This window comes from Clarias gariepinus, chromosome 7 (assembly GCF_024256425.1).
Source record: "Clarias gariepinus isolate MV-2021 ecotype Netherlands chromosome 7, CGAR_prim_01v2, whole genome shotgun sequence".
NCBI lineage: Eukaryota > Metazoa > Chordata > Actinopteri > Siluriformes > Clariidae > Clarias > Clarias gariepinus.
The window spans coordinates 16,672,643-16,694,317 of NC_071106.1; the positions used below are offsets into that span (position 1 = coordinate 16,672,643).

The following is a 21,675-nucleotide window of genomic DNA, read 5'->3' on the forward strand; positions in this document are numbered from 1 at the left end:
AATTTGCATGTTCGCCCTGTGTTTGGTGGGTTTCCTCCAAAGACATGCAGATTAGGGCATCCAAATTGCCCATAGTATATTAATGAGTATGTGAATGTGTGTGTGTGTGTCCTGCGATGGATTGGCACCCTGTTTAGGGTGTACCACGACTTGTGCCCCAAGTTTTCTGGGATAGATGGGCTCCAGGCCCCCGCGACCCTGAATACAGAATAAAGCGGTAAAGATGATAAGTGAGTGCGTGAGTGGGTCTGAGCGTGTTCCCATTGCTAAAGCAACTCACGAAAAAGCATAAACAGAAGTGTTTGGATATCTGCAAATACATTTGGATAGTGACAAGATATGGATTAATCACTACGAGCCTGAGAGTAAACAGCATGCAAACAGCAAAGAGTATGTAATGGAAACATCCCCAATCGCTACTCAAGAAAAAGTTCAAAAGTCAACCATCAGCAAAAAAAATTAATGCTTACAGTTTTCTAGGATTCTCACCAGTACTGGAACATTATCAGGAAAAAGATTTAACAATCAACAGTGCTCTTTACAGCAAGACGCTTATTGAAGAGCTTAAGACTGAACTTAGGCACAAAGGACTGTTATCCAAGGGTGTTGTGATCTTGCATGACAACGCATGTCTGCTTAAGCACTTCTGCCTATACTGTTGAAACTTTGCAAAAACTTTGTTTTGGGAGAGCATCCCCCCAATAGTTCTGATCTTGCTCCATCAGACTATGTCCTGTTTAGTCCCCTGAAAGCAGCCTTATGAGGACAAAGATTCGCTTCTAATGAAGAAGTGAAGACAGCGGTGCATTTGTGGATCACAGCCCAGCCTAAATCATTTTTAATGAGGAAATACGAAAGCTTGTTAAAAGGCAAGGAGATTATGTTGAAAAATTCTGTATTTGACTTTTCTTAAACTATATTAAAATAAAGTCAACTGGCCAGAGTGGGCATACTTTCTGACTCACCCTTGTATAAGTTGCTTTTGTTCATCCCTAAACGGTAATATATTCAAACTTATACCTGGGCTATGAAAATACTGATCAACTAATTCTATGACGTATAAAAAAAAGAATTTGGATAAATTTTAGCTCATATGTTTAATATGTGGTACTAATTGTTGCCAATAGAACACCTTGACATATACATTTACATGCTGAGGTTGTCAGATGTAGGTTATAGATCTGATGATCACAGTGCTTATTTCCCCACACAGATTGCTACATTTGAAAACATTGTATGAAATTTATTTTTTTGTATTGTTACACTAGTAACAAGAGAAAGCTTTATTCTAAATGATTACTACATATTACAAAAAAAGGTGCCAGTGAAGTACATTATTGGGGTCTGAATTGTAATATACCATTGGGGTTTAAAAAAAAAAAAAAAAAGAAAGATTCTTATGAGCTCATGGTGTTTTTTTTATTATTATTACAGCTCAGAAAATCATTAAACTGTATCTATGTTTATCATCTTATATACTGCTTATCCTGTATATACAGGGTTTTTGGAGGGGGGGGGGGGGGCTAGAGCACATCCCAGGAGACTTGGGGCACAAGGCAGGGGTACACCCTGGACATGGTGCCACATTGCAGGACACACACACACAAAAACTACTGGGAATTTGGGAATGGGAGTGAACCTGCATGTTGTTGTACTTTGGGAGGAAACCAGAGTACCTGGTGAAAACCCACCAAGCATGGGGGGAACGCGCAAATTCCACAAAAAATTTAACCCTCAACCCTGGAGATAGGAGGCTACAGGGCTAACCACTACACAACTGTGCCGCCACTGCATAAGACAGCATTTAGAGAAGTTTTGTTCACATTGTTGGATGTGCCAGTTGGATCCTCAGTATTATTCATTCAGCTTCTACACTGCTTCTTCTGTACAGGCCTGGGCCCGTATTCACAAAGTTTCTTAAAATTCTCTGAGAGCTCCTATCTCAGCTTAAAAAGTCCTAGCTGGGATTCCTAGACTAAAAGTGATTTAGAAAACTTTTTAGAGCTTCTCTGAGTAAAGAAACTACAAAAAGCTTCATCTTAGTAAGAAGGTGTGTTTGACCCCGTTGCTAAGGATGATGCAGCAATCCAAGGACTGTGATTGGTTGATAAAAAATAACCTCTGACCTCTGCAAAGGTCTTGAAATGCACTCTTTGTGAAAATAGAATATATGATAATAAAACAGACAGTGAAATTATAATGTTTGTATATGAAGAAATTGTATAATCATGACTACAGGCTACTTTATGCAAAGCGTCTGTTATAGGCCAAATATCTGAAAGTTAATTAAACAGCCAAATGTTGAAAATGTGTCAACTTTTGAAGCAACCAATTTTCACGCAGTAGATACTATATTTAAATTCTTACATTAATTTACCAAACTGATTTTATTACTTATAATCCATTTTAGATTGACGGGAACAAAATGGCTCACCTTTTACCAATCTAATGCAACATGACTGCAGGACAGCCTATTTAAGTTGCACTTTTGGATGGTATGTAGCCAACAATCCAAGAAAGATGGAAGGAAGTAAAAGGAAAAGAAAACCAAATTGGACAGAAGAGCAGTGTTTACTTTTAACTTTATGTTCAGTGTTTGGAGAATGTTTCTTCTTTCCGCCATTTTGTTCTCTGCTATAGAAACTCTTAAGCCTATTAAAAGTCCTCCTCTCTACTCTTAACAATTTTAACCTTAGGAGCTGTTTTAGGGCTAAGATGTTTCGTGAATCATTTTTATCTTGACTAAGATTTAATCCTAAATTTAAGGGGAAATTCTAAGAAAATGTCATAATTCTAAGAATTTTCTTAGAATTCCGTCACTAGGAGCAACTTTTACGCCCAAGAAGGTTTGTGAATACGGGCCCTGGAGTCTATCCCAGGGAACTTAGGGGATGAGGCGGGGCAGTTAATCTATTGCCGGACACACACTACGGGCAATTTGTGAAAGCCAGTTAGCCTAATCTGCTTGTTTTTGGACTGTGGGAGGAAACCCACCATGCGCACAGACCCGAGGGGGGACCCACACGGAAAAAACCTATATAAAACATATATGTTTTAATATAGGTTTGATATAGGTTTTTAATATATGTGACATATATAAAATTGGCCGTTTTCCTATATTATATGTACATATATGTACATATATGCGTACATATATGCGTGCGTGCATATATGTACCTATAGACATATATGTGACATATATAAAATTGGCCGTTTTCCTATATTATATGTGCATATATGTGTACATATATACGTGCATATATGTACCTATGTGCATATATGCACCTATATTTTTACCTAGATATTAGTAAAATTATTAAAATCCATAGCTGTTAGACAACATAAATAAAAGCCCAAAATGTAGAAATTTAATTATTTTTATTTTTTTTAAGAACAATCAAATAGTAAAAGAACAAAAATAAGACAAAAAAACTCAACAGGAAGAAAACATATATATATTTTGAGGACCTTCTCAGCTTCGTGAGCTTTGAATTGATAGATGTGCCTGTCTGCCCTCGGGTGGCTGCCGGCCACTTCTTCAATGTAGCATCTAGAAAAGACAAAAATAATAAGACAGTATAATAATAATAAATAATTTATTTATTAAAACGTTTATAAACATCTGTAAACTCCATAAGGCATTAGCTTAGCCACCGGGAAATATCATGTTTGTGCTACATGCAGAAAGGCAGCATGTTAGCATGATTTACCTGAACTATGTAAATGGCATTGAAAGCCAATGTGTCACACAAGCTGACAAGAGCTAGCTGAAGTGAGGAAAATATTTACTAATATTAGTTTAATATTATCAGAATAAGAGTTATATAAGACTTAATAACTTACCCAGTGTGTCCTCCTGGATTCTCTCTTCAAAATGCTCCCCGTTCGTCGTCAGGGCCACACAGTCTTCTTCTGAGGTAAATGTAAACTCCTCCCACTTTCCAGAACATTCTGAAGAGTTTCCTTGTCCGGGGGCGTGACCTAGTATGTAAATTAGCCGGACTGATTTCCGTGTGATTGGCGTGTGGGCGTGTCCTGCCTCGGGTCATTAGCAGATAATGCGACAGAAATTCTAAAATGTGTTTTTTATTTAGTTAGTTCTTAGTTATTGCCTTGATAATAGAAAATATGAGCGCATTATGTATGACAGTTGCCAAAGTGAGATATGAGCTAAAATGACCAGATCCTGCCATGAGCTATATAGGAGACATATCTTGTATGTACATATAGGGCTTATATGTGGATATAAAGAAGCAATACAGGAGACCTATATGGCCTGTATATGCACATATATGCACCTAAATTTTGCTTATATGCAGCATATATATTATCATATATATGCATATATACTGCATATAGGCTTCATGTATGCGCATATATCCCCATATAGGTGAGGATAAATGCGCATATATACTGCATATAGGTGAAGATATATGCGCATATATCCTCATATAGGTGAGGATAAATGCGCATATATACTGCATATAGGTGAAGATATATGTGCATATATCCTCATATAGGTGAGGATATATGTGCATATATACTGCATATAGGTGAAGATATATGCGCATATATCCCCATATAGGTGAGGATAAATGCGCATATATACTGCATATAGGTGAAGATATCTTCTTTGTCTTTTGGCTGTTCCCTTTCAGGGGTCGCCACAGCGAATCATTTGCCTCCATCTAACCCTATCCTCTGCATCCTCTTCTCTCACACCAACTACCTTCATGTCCTCTCTCACTGCATCCATAAATCTCCTCTTTGGTCTTCCTCTAGACCTCCTGCCTGGCAGTTCCAACCTCAGCATCCTTTTACCGATATATTCACAATCTCTCCTCTGAACATGCCCAAACCACCTCAATCTGGCCTCTCTGACTTTATCTCCAAAACATCTAACGTGGGTTGTCCCTCTGATAAACTCATTCTTAATCCTATCCATCCTTGTCACTCCCAAAGAGAACCTCAACATCTTTAGCTCTGCTACCTCCAACTCTGCCTCCTGTCTTTTCTTCAGCGCCACTGTCTCTAAGCCGTAGAGCATCGCTGGTCTCACCACTGTCCTGTACACCTTTCCTTTCATTCTCGCTGATACTCTTTTATCGCACAACACACCTGACACTTTTCTCCACCCATTCCAACCTGCCTGTACCCGCCTCTTCACCTCCTTTCCACACTCCCCGTTGCTCTGGACCGTTGACCCCAAGTACTTAAAATCCTGCACCTTCTTTACCTCTGCTCCCTGTAGCCTCACCGATCCTCCTGGGTCACTCTCATTTACACACATGTATTCCGTCTTGCTGCGGCTAACCTTCATTCCTCTGCTTTCCAGAGCATACCTCCACCTCTCCAAATTTTCCTCCACCTGTTCCCTGCTCTCGCTACAGAGCACAATGTCATCTGCAAACATCATAGTCCATGGGGACTCCTGTCTTACCTCATCTGTCATCCTGTCCATCACCAGAGCAAACAAAAAGGGGCTTAGAGCTGATCCTTGATGCAGACCCACCTCCACCTTAAACTCTTCTGTCACACCTACAGCACATCTTACCACTGTCTTACAGCTCTCATACATGTCCTGCACCACTCTAACATACTTCTCTGCCACTCCAGACTTCCTCATACAATACCACAGCTCCTCTCTTGGCACCCTGTCATACGCTTTCTCTAAATCTAAAAAGACACAATGCAACTCCCTGTTACCTTCTCTGTACTTCTCCGCCAGCATCCTCAAAGCAAATACTGCATCTGATGTACTCTTTCTAGGCATAAAACCATATTGCTGCTCACAAATGCTTACCTCTGCCCTTAACCTAGCTTCCACTACTCTTTCCCACAGCTTCATTGTCTGGCTCATTAGCTTTATACCTCTATAATTGCCACAGCTTTGCACATCTCCCTTGTTCTTAAAAATCGGCACCAATACACTTCTCCTCCATTCCTCTGGAATCCTCTCACTCTCCAAGATCCTGTTAAACAAACTTGTCAAAAACTCTACTGCCACCTCTCCTAAGCACTTCCATACCTCCACAGGTATGTCATCAGGACCAACAGCCTTTCCACTCTTCATCCTCTTCAACGCCCTTCTCACCTCACTTCTACCAATATTTGCTACTTCCTGTTCCACAACAGTCACCTCTTCTACTCTTTGTTCTCTTTCGTTTTCCTCATTCATCAACTCCTTAAAGTACTCCTTCCATCTTCCCATCACCCTCCTGGCATCTGTCAGTACATTTCCATCTCTATCTTTAATCACTCTAACCTGCTGCACATCCTTCCCATCTCTATCTCTCTGCCTTGCCAACCTGTACAGATCCCCCTCTCCCTCCTTACTGTCTAGCCTAGCATACAAGTCCTCATATGCTCTTTGTTTGGCCTTTGCCACCTCTACCTTCACCTTACTCTGCATCTCCCTGTACTCCTGTCTACTCTCTTCAGTCCTCTCAGTGTCCCACTTCTTCTTAGCTAGCCTCTTTCCCTGTATACACTCCTGGACTTCCTCATTCCACCACCAAGTCTCCTTGTCCACTTTCCCCTTACCTGATGATACACCAAGTACCCTCCTACCTGTCTCCCTGATCACATTGGCTGTAGTTGTCCAGTCAACTGAAAGCACCTCCTGACCACCCATAGCCTGTCTCAACTCCTCCCTAAAGACTTCACAACATTCTTCCTTTCTCAGCTTCCACCACTTTGTCCTCTGCTCTGCCTTTGTCCTCTTCACCTTCCTCACCACCAGGGTTATCTTACACACCACCATTCTGTGTTGTCTGGCTACACTCTCCCCTACCAACACTTTGCAGTCACTGATCTCTTTCAGGTTACAACGTCGACACAAGATGTAGTCGACCTGAGTGCTTCTGCCTCCACTCTTATATGTCACCATATGTTCCTGCCTCTTCTGGAAGAAAGTATTTACCACTGCCATTTCCATCCTCTTTGCAAAGTCCACCACCATCTGTCCTTCTACATTCCTGTCCTGAAAACCAAACCTGCCCATCACATTTTCATCACCTCTGTTCCCTTCCCCAACATGTCCATTGAAGTCTGCACCAATCACCACTCTCTCCCCTCTGGGTATGCTCTGCATCACTTCATCTAACTCACTCCAGAATTTCTCCTTCTCTTTTAACTCACATCCTACCTGTGGGGCATAGCCACTTACAACATTAAACATTATCCCTTCAATTTCCAGCTTCAGACTCATCACCCTATCTGATACTCTCTTCACCTCTAGAACATTCCTTACAAACTCCTCTTTTAGTATAACTCCTACTCCATTTCTTTTCCTATCCACACCATGGTAAAACAATTTGAACCCTGATCCTAAGCTTCTAGCCTTGCTACCTTTCCACCTGGTCTCCTGTACACACAGTATATCCACCTTTCTTCTCTGCATCATATCAACCAACTCTCTTCCCTTCCCTGTCATGGTCCCAACATTCAAAGTCCCCACTATCACTCCTAAACTCTTGCCTTTCCTCTTCTCTCTCTGCTTACGAACACGCCTTCCTCCTCTCCTTCTTCGACCAACAGTAGCCCAATTTCCACCAGCACCCTGTAGGTCAACAGCACCAGTGGCGGTCGTTGTTAACCCGGGCCACGACCGATCCGGTATGGGAATTATATTCTTGATTCGCATCATTGATTTGGCAAATGTTTTACGTCGGATGCCCTTCCTGACACAACCCTCTGCATTTATCCAGACTTGGGACTGGCACAAGAAGACACTGGATTGCGCCCCCCCGTGGTTGCATTATATAGGTGAAGATATATGCGCATATATCCTCATATAGGTCAGGATATATGTGCATATATACTGCATATAGGTGAAGATATATGCGCATATATCCTCATATAAGTGAGGATATATGTGCATATATACTGCATATAGGTGAAGATATATGTGCATATATCCTCATATAGGTGAGGATATATGTGCATATATACTGCATATAGGTTTCATATATGCGCATATATCCTCATATAGGTTCTTTCCATGTGGGGAATCGAACCTGAAACCTAGAGGTGTGAACCAAAAATTATTCAAATTAATTTAATTTTATTGATTATTTGGGGTTGTATTTCTTGTAATTATAATCTCCTGACGCCAAGGTTGATATTTAAATGTTTCATTTTATTTTAGTTCTCTGGTGCCCTTTCTTCATTTCGTACATGGCGCACTTCTCCGCTAAGAGAGGAGTTTCATTCAGTACAATCTGGCAACTCTGTTTTTGTGACGTAGTGCTAGGACGCTGCGCTCTGTGCAGGTGTCAACATCAACACATACACACACAGTTGCGACAGGTTGCCATATCTGGGTTTCTTTATCTAAAGGCAAAAAAAGAAGACGACGTTACAATGCTCAGACGAATTTTACAAATGGTAAGACAAGCGATGAAAACCGAAATGTTTTTCCATCAGTGGTTCGGTTAGGGTGAGCTAGCTGGTTAGGTGCAGCCGGGCGGGCCCGCATTGGGACACGCTCAGGCCTGTATGTTAACCCTGGGGATTCGGGGTTATTTATGTAGTATATGTGGGTGTAGTTAGAGGTATGAATGTCGAGCTTAGCTCAGTAATTGTTCAGTAGTAAGATAGCGGTGCAGTTTATGGTAGAACGCCCAGCTAGCTAACTAGCCTAGCAACTCAGCGCAGTGTAGCGGACTAGCCTGTTAGCTAAATGAACTACATAAGGTGAGCAAAAGGTCGCGCGAGCTCAGAACAGGCTCTACACCTCTTTCGGTTGAGGCGTGTCCTTACTTTATCGTTAATAATAATAATAATAACGGGTGCTGAATTGGGCACGTGACTAGATTCACGAGTCCGTTAGACGTTACATTTCGTGTACGTATCACGTGACCTAGCAACGGCAACAGCTGCGGTTGTGAATAAATCTGTTCATCTGCTGCTGGGGAAGTGCAGTGATGTCTCTTATCGCTTTCATTTCATTTTCATGTGGCTGCTGCGTTTGTGTTTTGTGTCCGTTTGCTAGATACGAGGGTGAGTCAAGCATTATCCTTACTCTGTACATTGTAGAATTTATTTTAATTAGATTTTAGATTATATTACCCCCCCCCCCCCCCCCCCCCACACACACAATAGAAAAAAATAGTTTATCTGTCAACATGCTTTTCCATTCCCTTGTTAGAAAAATGTTTTAGGCTGAGCTGCGAGTCACGAGTGCACTGCTGTCTTCGCCTCTTCATCAGAAATGAATCTTCGTCCTCGTAGCACCGCTTTCAGGGGACCAGACAGGAGAAAGTCTGATGGAACGAGATCAAGACTATAGGAAGGATGCATTAACATCTCAAAACAAAGTTTATTGCAGAGTTTTGACGATGTAGGTAGAAGTGTGCGGATGTGCGTCGTCATGCGAGATCACAACGGACTTGGATAGCAGTCGTCTGCGTTTAAACCTGAAACATTCAATAAGCATTTCTGTAACTAACTCTGTTGATTCCTCCATGACATGAATCCATGTCTCATCACCAGTAATGATGCTGTTTAAGAACTTTACACCTTCCTTAGAGTATAAGTTCGAATTTTGTTTGTAAATACCTACACGTTTCTGTTTATACCTTCCCGTGAGTCGTTTGAGCACTCGGTACACCCTCATAGGCCACGAAAAAAACAAATCACTGCACGCTGCTCTTCTTTTTTGCAAATCACAAGTGGGGCATCCATTTTTGCTCACACTGCAGTTGCAAACGAACTAATGTAACCCTTTCACACCTGCACAGCAGTGACTGGGGAGACAGTAGCCTAAAACGGAAAGTTCTAATAAAACAATGTGGTTTTAATATAATCATAGTGCAGATTTGTATCCCACCCTCGTATATGGTTGGTGGTTAACATCACACTTGATCAGAAAATGTGTAAAGCCAGATTGATGTTCAAAGATTGAACATCAGTATCAGACCCACTATTAATTCCTTTCTTAAAGCCGTTTCAGAGTTTTAGCTAATCCTTCCGATGCTTTTTGCAACAACTTGTTTGTTTGAGCACACCTATTTGTCAAGTGATAAAAATTATTGGAACATATGATTGACGTGTTACTTGAGTGCCGTGTGTGACTGATTGTTTAAGCAACAAAAAGCTGTACATATCTCCTCCTTGTTTGAGCCCTGAGTTTTGCTTATGAACACTGCATTCATTGCTAACGAGGCTAAACCAACGTGAAGTCCAGAAAGCTGTCAGTGGGACAAAAAGCAAGCCATTTCAACACTGAGAAAAGAGGGATAATCAGTTAGAGCATAAGCATTGGGCATAACCGGTACCACAGAATGTTCTAAAAAAGAAAGAAATCATTCTTCTACTAACAACCAGACATCGAACAGATCAGCCAAGGAAAACATCAGTTGATGTAAACATGGTGGGAAAAAAAATATCTAAAAAGCAGTAGTCAGTGATATTTTACAGAAATCTTCAAAGGACAGGGGTGAACATATTGCAGTCCAGCATTTGAGGAAAACTTGTAGAGCAGAAACACGGAACCACTGCCACAAAATGCAAACCATTTATCAACAGTAAGAATGAGAAGGCAAATATGGAATTCACAAAGAAATACAGAGACAAGCCACAAAAGTTCCAGAACCAGTATAAGCCTCTACCAAAGTGATGAAAAGCCCAAAGTACAGAGAAAGATTACTTTTTCTCATGATCCAATACATGCGAGTGTAGTAGTGTTGTGTTGTGGAAAATCCTGCATGTGAAAGTTCTAAAATCTTAAATGTTTCTGAATATTGCTAGACGTTGGATTTTATATATTTTTAATATAATCTTTATTAGTGATGTTTTACGCTTGTGTGTTTTGAATGGAGATCACTTAAATGTTTAGTAAAGATGTATGGTAAGATGTAGAAACTGACAGTAGAAATCACAGTGACATATGTTTAGTAATTAAGTAAGACCACATGTACAATGTGACGAGAGCACACGGGATTGTGTCCAGAGGAAAACCACTTGTTAAGGAACAAATCAGGAAAGAAAAAACACTTAAGTTTGTTAGGATCATAAAGAGTGGACTTTGGGGCAATGAAAAAATGTTGTGTAGTCCAATGAGTCCAGATTGACCCAATACCAGAGCGATGCTCATCAGGGTAAGAAGGGCAGCACATGAAGCGATGCACACATCATGCATAGTGGCCTCTAATGATCTGGGGTTGCTTCAGTTGGTCAGTTCTAGGCTCAGCTATGTTGTGTGAAAATATAGTAAAATGTAGTCAGCTGATGACCTAAATGACCATAGAATCGCAGCTGTGAAGGTTATTTTTTTCTAGCTGAAACGGGCATATTTCAGGATTCAAATGGTAAAAGTGTGGTTCTTTTTTTGTGATTCCTTTTTTTTTTTTTTTTTTTTAGTTTTTTTGGCCAGTCTGTGTGTGTGTGTGTGTGTGTGTGTGTGTGTGTGTGTGTGTGTAAACGTTATATATATAATGTTTAGATGATCAGGATTAAGGTTGTTAATAGTAAATTATATATAAATAGCTTCGTATAAAGTTTTTTTAAGTGTTAAAGTAATAAGAATAATAATCACTTTTGAGTTAAATCTGAGAAAGTAAAATGTATTATTTCTCCCAAATGATGCATTAACAATCAATTGCATTGTTGATATGTAACGTTGTAAAAATCTTTTAACATAATTTACTTTGTTTAAAAGGTGAGTTATGTGCTATGTGGTTCAGTGGTTCTAGTATTATTTGAATTCATTCTTGGGTCAAAGTTTAGTTGTGGTAATCTTTAACCATTTTCTAATGGCCGTTGTGTTGAGTTTTGCATTAACTCCAGATGACAACATTGTCACATGCAACCCCTTCCTCTTTTCCTCTGTTAGTAAGTCAGGCTCTGAGGAACAAAGAGCTTTGAACCGTTTTAATGCTTCTCGGTCAAACTGGATGTTAATATGTTAATAATGGTTGTCCGCACTCAGCAGGTATTTATTTTTAAATGGAGGTTATCAGAGTATTGCATAAACTTGGCTTGAGACCAATCATGGGAATTGTGAAATCGTCTGGAATGTAAAAGTCAGGCCAAGCCTTTCTTAACAACTGACCCAGTTCAACTGTACCACAGGAATATTGATGTACGTCACACACACAGATATCTAACCTGACCTGACCTGACCTCTTTCTCCCTCTCCTCCTATTATCACCCCCCCCTTCTTTGATCTGCACAGACTCCTGGAAAGGGAGGATCCCAGACACCTGAGTCTGATCAGCCGTCTGCTGACATAAATAATGAGACTTCAGAGGTAATTTAAGTTTTGATTTCTTATGTTTAAATTTTCAGATATATTTTGTTTTATGGACGTAATACTTATATGACATGATCAATATTGACATAAGTATAATTCTTCTACTTAAAGATGTTTTTATCTTTATTGCTGGGAAGTTGGCTTTTCCGTCAGGCGCAATGAAACTGCTGAGACTCAAATTTATCTGTTTGTAATAAAAAGTATATGTGGGCTTGTGCAAGTAGAACATAAGTGTTAATTAATTTCCTGTACATGTTTGTGTGCAGGGCTTCATTTGCCCTCAGTGTATGAAGTCTCATAACTCTGCTGAGGAGCTTTTCAAGCATTATGAAGTTTACCATGAGACCCAGGAGCAGCCGTCTCATCTCAGTTCCGGGAGGTCAGATCTCAACTCAACTCCATTTCCTATCCGCCAGCTTTATTCCTCAGCCTCATTTATTTTTATAGTCTCATGTCTTCATTTTATTTAATTCGTTATTTCTGTTTAGCTAAATTCTTTTATTAATCAAAAATGAAATCCGAAATGTTTCACAGGTTTGAACTTCTTGATTTATTGCTGATAATATGTTCATGGTTTGGTTTAGCCTTTGATTTTGGAGCCAGGGCCTGGTTTGTATAACAGTACTTTGAAATGTTTTCTACTCAGAATTTCATATTGTGACTCATGGATGTTTGAGTCACTTCTCCACATGCTTTATGGCTTTACTTATTGTTTGTGCATGAACAGTAGAGATTTTTTTACACTGAGTATTGCTAAAAGATTTAACTAATTAGGTTATTTATGATTCTTGGTCCTTGTTTAAAACTGGCCCCTGGTTGATACTGTTGTTTTAAGATGCCTTAATAATAGAGCCTATTGGCTAGTGACTATCTTTTGATTGCATGTTTAAGTGGAAAAACATTTACATCACATGCATAAAACACTGAACCATGGACTGTACATTTCAGGTTTAAATTTTTGTGCAAAACTGTTAGACCGCTGTAGGTTATTTACTAGTAGTTAATTACAGGACAGTATGATGTTATGTTGCTTTTGATAACAAAATGCTATTTAGGTACTAACAATGTACTATAAAAATGTAAAAACAACTGTATACTTAAAAAAATAAATTATTGTTTTAATTCAAGGGAAGATTTGTCTTTTTTGCGACAAGAAGTGCAAGACTTGCAAGCGTCACTGAAGGTAATATTATGCCACTTCAGCTAAATGCATTTTTTATAACTATTTGCTGTGTCTTACTTCTTAATTTTTATTTAACATGACTTCCTTGCAGCTCAGCAACCCTTATCTCATATTTTGCGATTACAGGAAGAACGATGGTTTTCAGGAGAATTGAAAAAAGAACTAGACAAAGTGCAAGGACAACTGAAGCAAGTAATTTCTTTAAAATTTTAATCCGATTAGATCTATAATTCTACAGATTTAAACATGCTGTACTGAAGATAGATGAGCTTTAAGGGAAGTAGCTTTACTTGTTTGACTGAATAACTTTAGGTAATATTGTGTTCATGTAAGTAATTTTTTTTACCCTCCCAGGGACCTCAGAATGACGGCCCGGTAGGTGTTGAGGAATCGGGTAAGCTCATGTTTCAGTTTAAACTCAATGATTCTTTAAGCTGTTTGGTGCATATACATCACCATATATAGATCACTCTAGCTTCTTTCAAATGGAAATCGCTGGCTCAAACATCTTGGTCATCTTGCATGTCAGAGCTGGAAATGAAACTCCATGAGGCTGAGACTGAAAAATTCAACATCAAACAGATGAAAGACCTGTTTGAACAGAAGGCAGCCCAACTGGCTACTGAGATTGTAGGTAAGGGAGCGTGACAGTTTGCCTTCTCGTTGTTTTCTGTAAGGAAGTTAATTGAAACGTAACTGTTTGAATTATTTTTGTTGTTTATATTATTATTATTATTATTAATTATTTTTAAACACATTATTTTTATTCTAGATATCAAGTCACGCTATGATGAGGAGAAGAGCGTAAGAGCAGTTGCTGAGCAGAAAGTGACGAGCTTGCAGCAGGACTTGCAGAGAGAGAGAGAGGAAAAGGACAGACTTCAGACAGAACTAGTAACATACTTTTAACACTCACACACTCCTTCAATCACACTGACATTTACATATTTTTCACAAGTTCCTTTCATGACTCCATCAAAATAACTTATCAGTCTGCACTTTAAGAAATACCCGCATCCCAAAATACTCAAACCCGAATGAGGATCCTATCATTTTCTCACTTTAACTGAACTGTGAGGGGTTTATTCCACAATAATGGGATTAATGGGTCGTGCTATCACCTGCCCAAACAAAATGCACCAAAGTGACATTAAGCTACAGAAATACAAAAAAAATAATAGTTCTTAGATATGGTCATCTGCCCATTCCCAAGCCCAAGTCCCCCATCATCCTGTCCCCTGTCAGTCGACAGCTACCAGCCTTGAAGGGTAAAAGTTTACATATGATTTCTGTAAATTGCATCTTTCTTGATTTGCTTCGTCACAGCTGAACACACTGAAGGGAAAGGAGAGGGAAGCGATATCTGCACTGAAAATAAGTGTGTTATGACATGCTTATGGATAGATAACGCTGTGCTTTTGTTTAGCTGCAGAGACCAGGAGTGGAGGATGTGGAGGTGTTGAAGAGAGAACTGGTGCAGGTACAAACACTGATGGACAGCATGACTCGTGAAAGAGAGGAGGAATCTGCACGGCTCAAAAACGAGTATGAACAGCTGCAGAGGAATTTTACTACCTCAGAGGTGAGACTCCTGGCCATAAGGGTCGAACTTAAATGCTCATTGCTTTAAAGTGTTTTTATTTCTGAAAATTTGTCTTATTTAGAGAATCTGGGTTATTCATCTTTCTTTTCACAGTAATCGATTTTGACTTTTATTTTATCTACAGGAATGTTATAAGTAATTTAATTTTTTGCTAGTGAGGATTTATGTGGCAATGCCAGCTGCTCCTAGTGTTGTTCTTCCTTGTGCACTGATGTGCTTCAGTTTACTAAACCGTGATTGCAGACGACCAGTACATGGCCTGCCCTCTATTGGCTGAATGTGCATAGTGTTCATGGCCTCTGGTGTTGAGCAAAGTCAAAAAATAAAATGTGTTTACATGCACACAAATAGTAAAATCATTATCTGGTTTTAGATTTTTATTCATAGATTCAAGGACACGTAAACTGTGTAATGCGTCAGTTTTATTTAAAGATGCCTTAATGGACTAGTACTGGGGTTGTACATCATTAACATTGTATCTTTAGTTTTCCCAACCTAACAAAATAAACACAAAGCTTAGCTTCCCAAAGCACATTTCGAAATGATTATTTACAGTGAAACATTCAACATTTTTCTGCAAATGATGTACACTTGACATACTGTACATAACATGTATATACCCGATGAAAACAAAACAGTAATATATTGTTAAGTGCACATGAACACAATAGATAAATCGTTGCGGTTATTAATTTATTTTAAAAATGATCTCAGCTTTAATGAAAAAATAAGATAAAAATTAATAAAAACCATAACATTATCGTTCTGCTCTTGGTAGACTGTGATATACTGTTCTGTCTTTAGGATAAATGAGATTCTGTGCATTAAAGCTTTATAAGACAATTTTTGTTTTATGTTGGTAAACATTTGAGAAGGCTTTATTTGTGGCTGTTCATGGCATATCTGTGCTGTGTCCTTGATTTCTCACTTACCTGGGTGTTGTATTTGTCTGTCTCTGTCTTTCCCCTCATTCCTACTCTACCTGCTTTGCACTTGTGTTGAAGATTCGTAAACTGGAGGTAACACTGCGTGCTTTCACTTACCTTTGATCTCCTTTTTTGAACCTGTTCATTTTTCAGTAAAGTTGGAAAAAAGCTAAATCATTGGCACCACTTTAACTCCATTTACTTTAGATGCTCCTGCATTTTTGTTAGCTTTTTATGGGATTATGCATGGCTAAGAGCAGTTGCTCCTACACTGAAGATGTTACATGCTCACATTTTGGTTCTTGTACATAGGCAACTATCTCCAATCTGAAGGCAGAACTGGAAAAGGGTCCCCAGGAAGCTGCAGTTTACACGCAACAGATTCACCAACTACAAAGCAACCTGGACAACCTCCAGCAACAGAGCCAGGTGCATGTTGTACCACTCAAATGTTTGGACCCACTTTTCTTACTCAGTGGGTTTTCTTTATTTTATATTGTTTTAAACATGTATATTAATATGGAATACTGACAATATAATGCATTTTCTTATGAACAAATATGGAATTATGTAGTCAATAAAAACGCATTAAAAATCCTGAATATCCTCCGATTGGCGCAGTGGTAAAGTGCTCGCCCTATCATCCGGAGATCGCTGGTTCGAACCCCGGGTGATGCTGTTTTCCCTTCACAGCCGGAGGCACAGAGAGAGCTGATTGGCCGAGCTCTCTCGGGGGAGGGATGAGAGGTACTTTTGCTACCACATTAATCACGACTCTACAGCCAATCAGGGGCGTCTGTGAGCTCGCGCACGCGGAAGGAGCGGCTAGCGCTTTCCTCCGAGTGTGTTACTCCGCCCCTAATGGTGCGTGAGCAAGCAGTTCGAAAAGATGCGGTCGGCTGACATCACGCGGTTCGGAGGAAACACGTGATGGTCTTCACCCTTCCGACTGAGTGGTAGTAGTAGCCTTAATGTGGGAGCCCCCTAGTGACGAAGAGGAATTGCCCATGACTAAATTAGGGAGAAAATTGGAAAAAAAAACAAAAAATAAAAATTAATAAATAAACCCTGAATATGTGTTATATGTCCGATTCTACACAGTAGCCACCTTTTGCTTTGATACCAGCTTTGCACACTCTTGCCATTCTCTCAGTCAGTCTCATGAGGTAGTTATCTGCAGTAGTTTTTCAACAATCATGAAGAAATCCCATGAGGTTTTATGTACTTGTTGGCTATTTTTTTTGGCACTCAAGCACTATTCTTTTACATAACCTTAAGTTGAGTTTAGAGTCATTGTCCTGTCGAAAAACAAATAAACAAATGATGGTCCCACTAAGTAGCTGTGCTGGTTAAGTGGCCCTCAGTTTTGACTGAGTCACCAAGTGTTACCACCAAAGTGCACTCACACCATCATACCTCCTCCATACTTCACAGTGGGAACCACACATTCAGGAACTGGCTGTTCACTCTCTCTATGTCTAAAAAAGACATGGCAGTTTGAACCAAAAACCTCAAATTTGGACTCATTCTGTCAGTTTTCCGCTGATCTCATATCCATTCCTTGTGTTTCTTGGCCCAAGCAAGTTTCTTTTGCTTGTTGTTCTTCCAAAGTAATAGTATCTTTGACAATGAAGGCTTGTCTCCTCTAAACAGTGGATGTTGAAATATGTCTGAACGCCAAGAAGCATTTTTGTGGGGTCTAATCTAAAGGCTGTAAATCATCGGTTTCTGAGGCTGGTCATTCTAATAAATTTATCCTCTGCAGCAGAGGTAGCTTTTGGCCAACCTTCCAGGGATGAGCCTTTTTTATTGTACTGTAGCATTTGATGGTTTAGGCGATGACTACACTATACATTCTTGAGATTTTTCGGCTTGATTGACCGTCATTTCTTAATGATGAACTGTGATTATTCTTTATTTAACAGAATGTTTCTTGCCACAATATGGATTTGCATCGTAGTTGTATTAGGACTATTTCTCTGCACAAGACAACTGATGGTCTAAACCACATTTAAGAAAACAAGAAATGTCACAACCAATCAACTGAAAAGCATTATGGGTGACTACCTTGTGAATCTGATGAGAGGGTTCCCTTTAGGGTTCCAAGCTGTTATCAAAGCTAAATGTAGCTACTCTGGGCAATCTAAAGTATATTATGCAATTATTTATTTAATTATTTATTATTATTATTTTTTTTACATAATTCCTTTCATGTTCTCTCATAGTTTGGATTCTGAGTATTATTGCCAACAGCAAATCTACACTATCCATGACTTCCTTCATGGTTTGTTGGTTTCCACATGCTTTTAAAAAAAACGGCTGAGATGAGATCCTGCTTCCTCGATGATCTTCCTGGTGTGTGTTTCCATAAGATCCCTAATAGGAAACATAGACAGTTTTACAGGAAGGCCCTATACACTCTTCACCCTGCATATCAAGCCTACGATGACTTGCATAACATTGTCAGCATGGTGCATTTTTATTGTCTGTCAGTGTATGCTGATGCGCTTTAAAACCTCTATAATTAAACTAGCTGGGAGTGATGTATGCCGTGGTACCACTGTCCTTTGGGTGATGTATAGAATAGACCCTTGTAATGGCCCTCAGCTGCCCGTGTGCCTGTTGTCAGGAGGGATTAGAATGTCAGCATGTTGTGGTGCTGGGAAAGTTCAGACTGCTTCTACGAAGTGAGTGACTGGAAACAATTTACTATGTAAGGGATCTGAAGACAGCCTGTGAAGTGAACTTCTGAGGCTGATGTGGAGCAAAAGGAAGGACTGATGAATACAGAAAGACAGAAGTGGAGAGAGAAGTTGAGAAATAATAAGCATATTAATTGTTCATTAATTGTAAGTGGTTTTGTATCCATGTAGTTACTGACCTTATATATGAAATAATTTCGTCAAAACCTACATCGGAACCTAAAAATGCCTGATGATTCAACTGTTCCTGTTAACTGATAATAGAAAATGAGCATTTTAGAATAAAGCATGTAGAACAAAGCAAATGAAGAACATGCTTGAATGAGTAAGGTCTGTGTGAAGAGTAAAAATAACAGATGAACAAAAGAAAATAAGACATTATTGCTGAAGAGGAGAAAATAAAATTTAAACAACATTAAAAGCTGCTTGTAAAACTGTCACAGCTGTCTCTGGCATAAACTACACATGGAAAAATCTCAGTGACGTGTGTCACCACACTATATTAGCAGCACTTGTCATTATCAAAGCTGACTTTATAGCTGTCTCAGAGTAGAATTTAGCATACTGTCCACTGGTGCTTCTTGTGCTATCCAATGCATTGTAAAACTGTCTGCTTTTAAATGTTATTTCTTGCCGGCACTGAGAATGTGAGCCCGGCTGTCTGAAAGGTTGCATCTGAAGAGGACTGATATTTATGTTTGAAAGTTAATGTTTTATTAGACATTTTTTCTGTTATGCTGTTCATGTTAAAAAAATTGTTAAAATGAATATATGTTTATTTTCTTCTGTAATCTGTAGCTCGTTACATTGCTAATTGTGATTATGGAGTAACAGGATTTTAAGATTTTGCTTTAAATGTTTTATTTATTTATTTGCTTAACTTACATTTTTTTTACTGACTCTGCACTGCCAAATGTGATATTTCAGTAAGTGAAAATATCCTAAATCTGGTTATCTTATTATCTCACATAAAATTATCAAGCCTTTTTTTAGAAAATAAAATATTTAAGCATTTTTTTGAAGAAACAAATGCTTAAAACTAGCAAAATTATCTTCCAGTAGAAGCAGACATTTATGCTTAAAATTAATACATTTAAAATTAATAAAAACATTTAATTATTTCATATTTAGTTTGTAATCTTATAATATTATAAAAATATTATAAATATAATAAGATATTTTCACTGGCTAGGATCACATTTTTCAGTGTGATGATGATAATTATCCTTTTCGATCTGTTAAGTTTGCTAATGCTCTGCTTTTCTCAGATGCTGTCAGCAAAGCTTTCACGACGGGAGAAGGATAACCAAGAGCTGGAGGAGCGGCTGTCTCAGGAGCAGTTATCCAAGAAGAATCTACAGGGTAGCCTCCACCAAAGGGAGCTGGAGCTGCAGGAGAGCCAAGCACGCGCTTCAGCAGGAGAGGCCTCCCTCAGTCGGGTCCAGGCCGAGTTAACTGAGCGCGGGGACGAGGTAGGGCGTCTCAAAAAGGAGCTGGCTGAGCTTGAGAAGAGCCACCAGGATTTGAAAGCTGAGCGCAAACAACTTCAGCAGCAAAGGGAGGAGAGAGAGAGCCACGGCTTGCAACAGCAGGGTGAAATTAGCCAGGTCAGACACACACACAACCCACACAAGCACTCGGATTGAAAAAAGAATTTAGTTTACAGCGAGCTGCTCTGTATTTTGGAACGCAGCTGCATGGAAAGCTGCTGGAGACGGAGCGGCAGCTGGGTGAAGTGCAGGGTCGGCTAAAGGAGCAGAGACAGCTTGCAGGAGAAAAACTAAAGGACCGCGAACAGCAGGTTGCTGACCTCCAGCTTAAACTTTCCAGATTAGATGAGCAGGTAAGCTTTAAATGGGAAATTAGTGATTCAATTAGTGAATTAAGCTGACCTGAGATCTGATCTTTGCCAGAGTGCTTTATGTTTAACATGCTGCACAATTTCTCAGGACTATTAAGATATAGATACTTTGCAAGCGCAATTCTGTCCAGTCCTTAAAAAAACAATTGCTTTACATCCTAAAAGCATCCAAGTAATACTAGAAAAGACTTTAGTTCCAGCATCAGGCTTGACAGGCCGGCTCAGTATTGCATTAGATTTTTCTGAGTCACTTACATCCCTGACATGCTTTATTCTGTGACCTTGTGTGATATTGACTGGCAACAACTGGCAATTATATCTCTAAACTTTTATATAATTATAGAAGCTTTGCACAGTTAGTAAGAAAAAGTCACTTAGAATTGAGGTATTAGGACTGGTGGGTAGTTATCTTTCTATAATAATGATTATAGCTCCTTTTTGAGACGCCCTACCTCTATTAAGTGCAATAGCATTCTTGTTGTGTAGATGGTAAACCATGTTGAATTGTGTGTGTTGTGTTCCAGCTGAAAGAGAACACTTCCAAGTCTACTGACCTGCAGCAACAGCTGGACAAATCCAAACAGCAACATCAAGAACTGCAAACTCTCCAGCAGAGCACAAACAGCAAGCTGCGAGAAGCACAGGTAACCGTTTTTCTTTAGTAATTGCTTAGTAATATTAAAAAGTGTGTACAGTGCTGTTAGCATACTTGTAGCTAGTAGCTACTTTCTGTCATCTTTCTTGTAGAATGATTTGGAGCAGGTGCTGCGTCAGATCGGTGATAAGGACCAGAAAATCCAGAATCTGGAGGCTCTCCTGCAGAAAAGCAAAGCCAGTCTGAGTCAGCTGGAATCTGAAAGACAAGACCTGTGTGCCAAGATTCAAGCAGGAGAAGGGGAGGCTGCTTTACTCAACCAACTACAGGAAAAGAACCACACACTACAGGAGCAGGTGCAGGAGATGCACTCACACATATGCATGTATAGAACATAGCTAAGGAAAGCTTCACACATTTCAGTGTATCTTGTTGGGATACTGTACAGCTGTGTTCACATTACAAGATGCATTTCCGTTTTTTTTGGTCAGAACAGATTTGCATGCCATGACAGTTCACATTCATAATTACAAGTAACTTTTATGTGGA

The 21,675-nt window shown here is 39.4% G+C and overlaps 1 protein-coding gene across 3 annotated transcripts in view; it reads left to right on the forward strand.

Moving 5' to 3' along the window:
- The first annotated feature begins 8,256 nt into the window (after positions 1-8,256).
- Positions 8,257-21,675, forward strand: part of eea1 (early endosome antigen 1) — a 30,211-nt gene continuing 16,792 nt past the window's right edge. Inside the window, exons 1-15 of one of the 3 annotated variants that reach the window (XM_053500296.1) lie at positions 8,257-8,388; positions 12,179-12,253; positions 12,523-12,635; positions 13,385-13,439; positions 13,566-13,631; positions 13,794-13,833; positions 13,969-14,073; positions 14,212-14,333; positions 14,866-15,021; positions 16,047-16,061; positions 16,281-16,397; positions 19,939-20,277; positions 20,364-20,513; positions 21,056-21,175; positions 21,279-21,482. In XM_053500296.1, the coding sequence (XP_053356271.1) occupies positions 8,365-8,388; positions 12,179-12,253; positions 12,523-12,635; positions 13,385-13,439; positions 13,566-13,631; positions 13,794-13,833; positions 13,969-14,073; positions 14,212-14,333; positions 14,866-15,021; positions 16,047-16,061; positions 16,281-16,397; positions 19,939-20,277; positions 20,364-20,513; positions 21,056-21,175; positions 21,279-21,482 (1,701 nt within the window). In that variant the 5' untranslated portion in view covers positions 8,257-8,364. Of the gene's footprint in view, positions 8,389-12,178; positions 12,254-12,522; positions 12,636-13,384; positions 13,440-13,565; positions 13,632-13,793; positions 13,834-13,968; positions 14,074-14,211; positions 14,334-14,865; positions 15,022-16,046; positions 16,062-16,280; positions 16,398-19,938; positions 20,278-20,363; positions 20,514-21,055; positions 21,176-21,278; positions 21,483-21,675 lie in introns of those variants that run through there. The other 2 variants (XM_053500297.1, XM_053500298.1) reach the window with 2 other exon arrangements.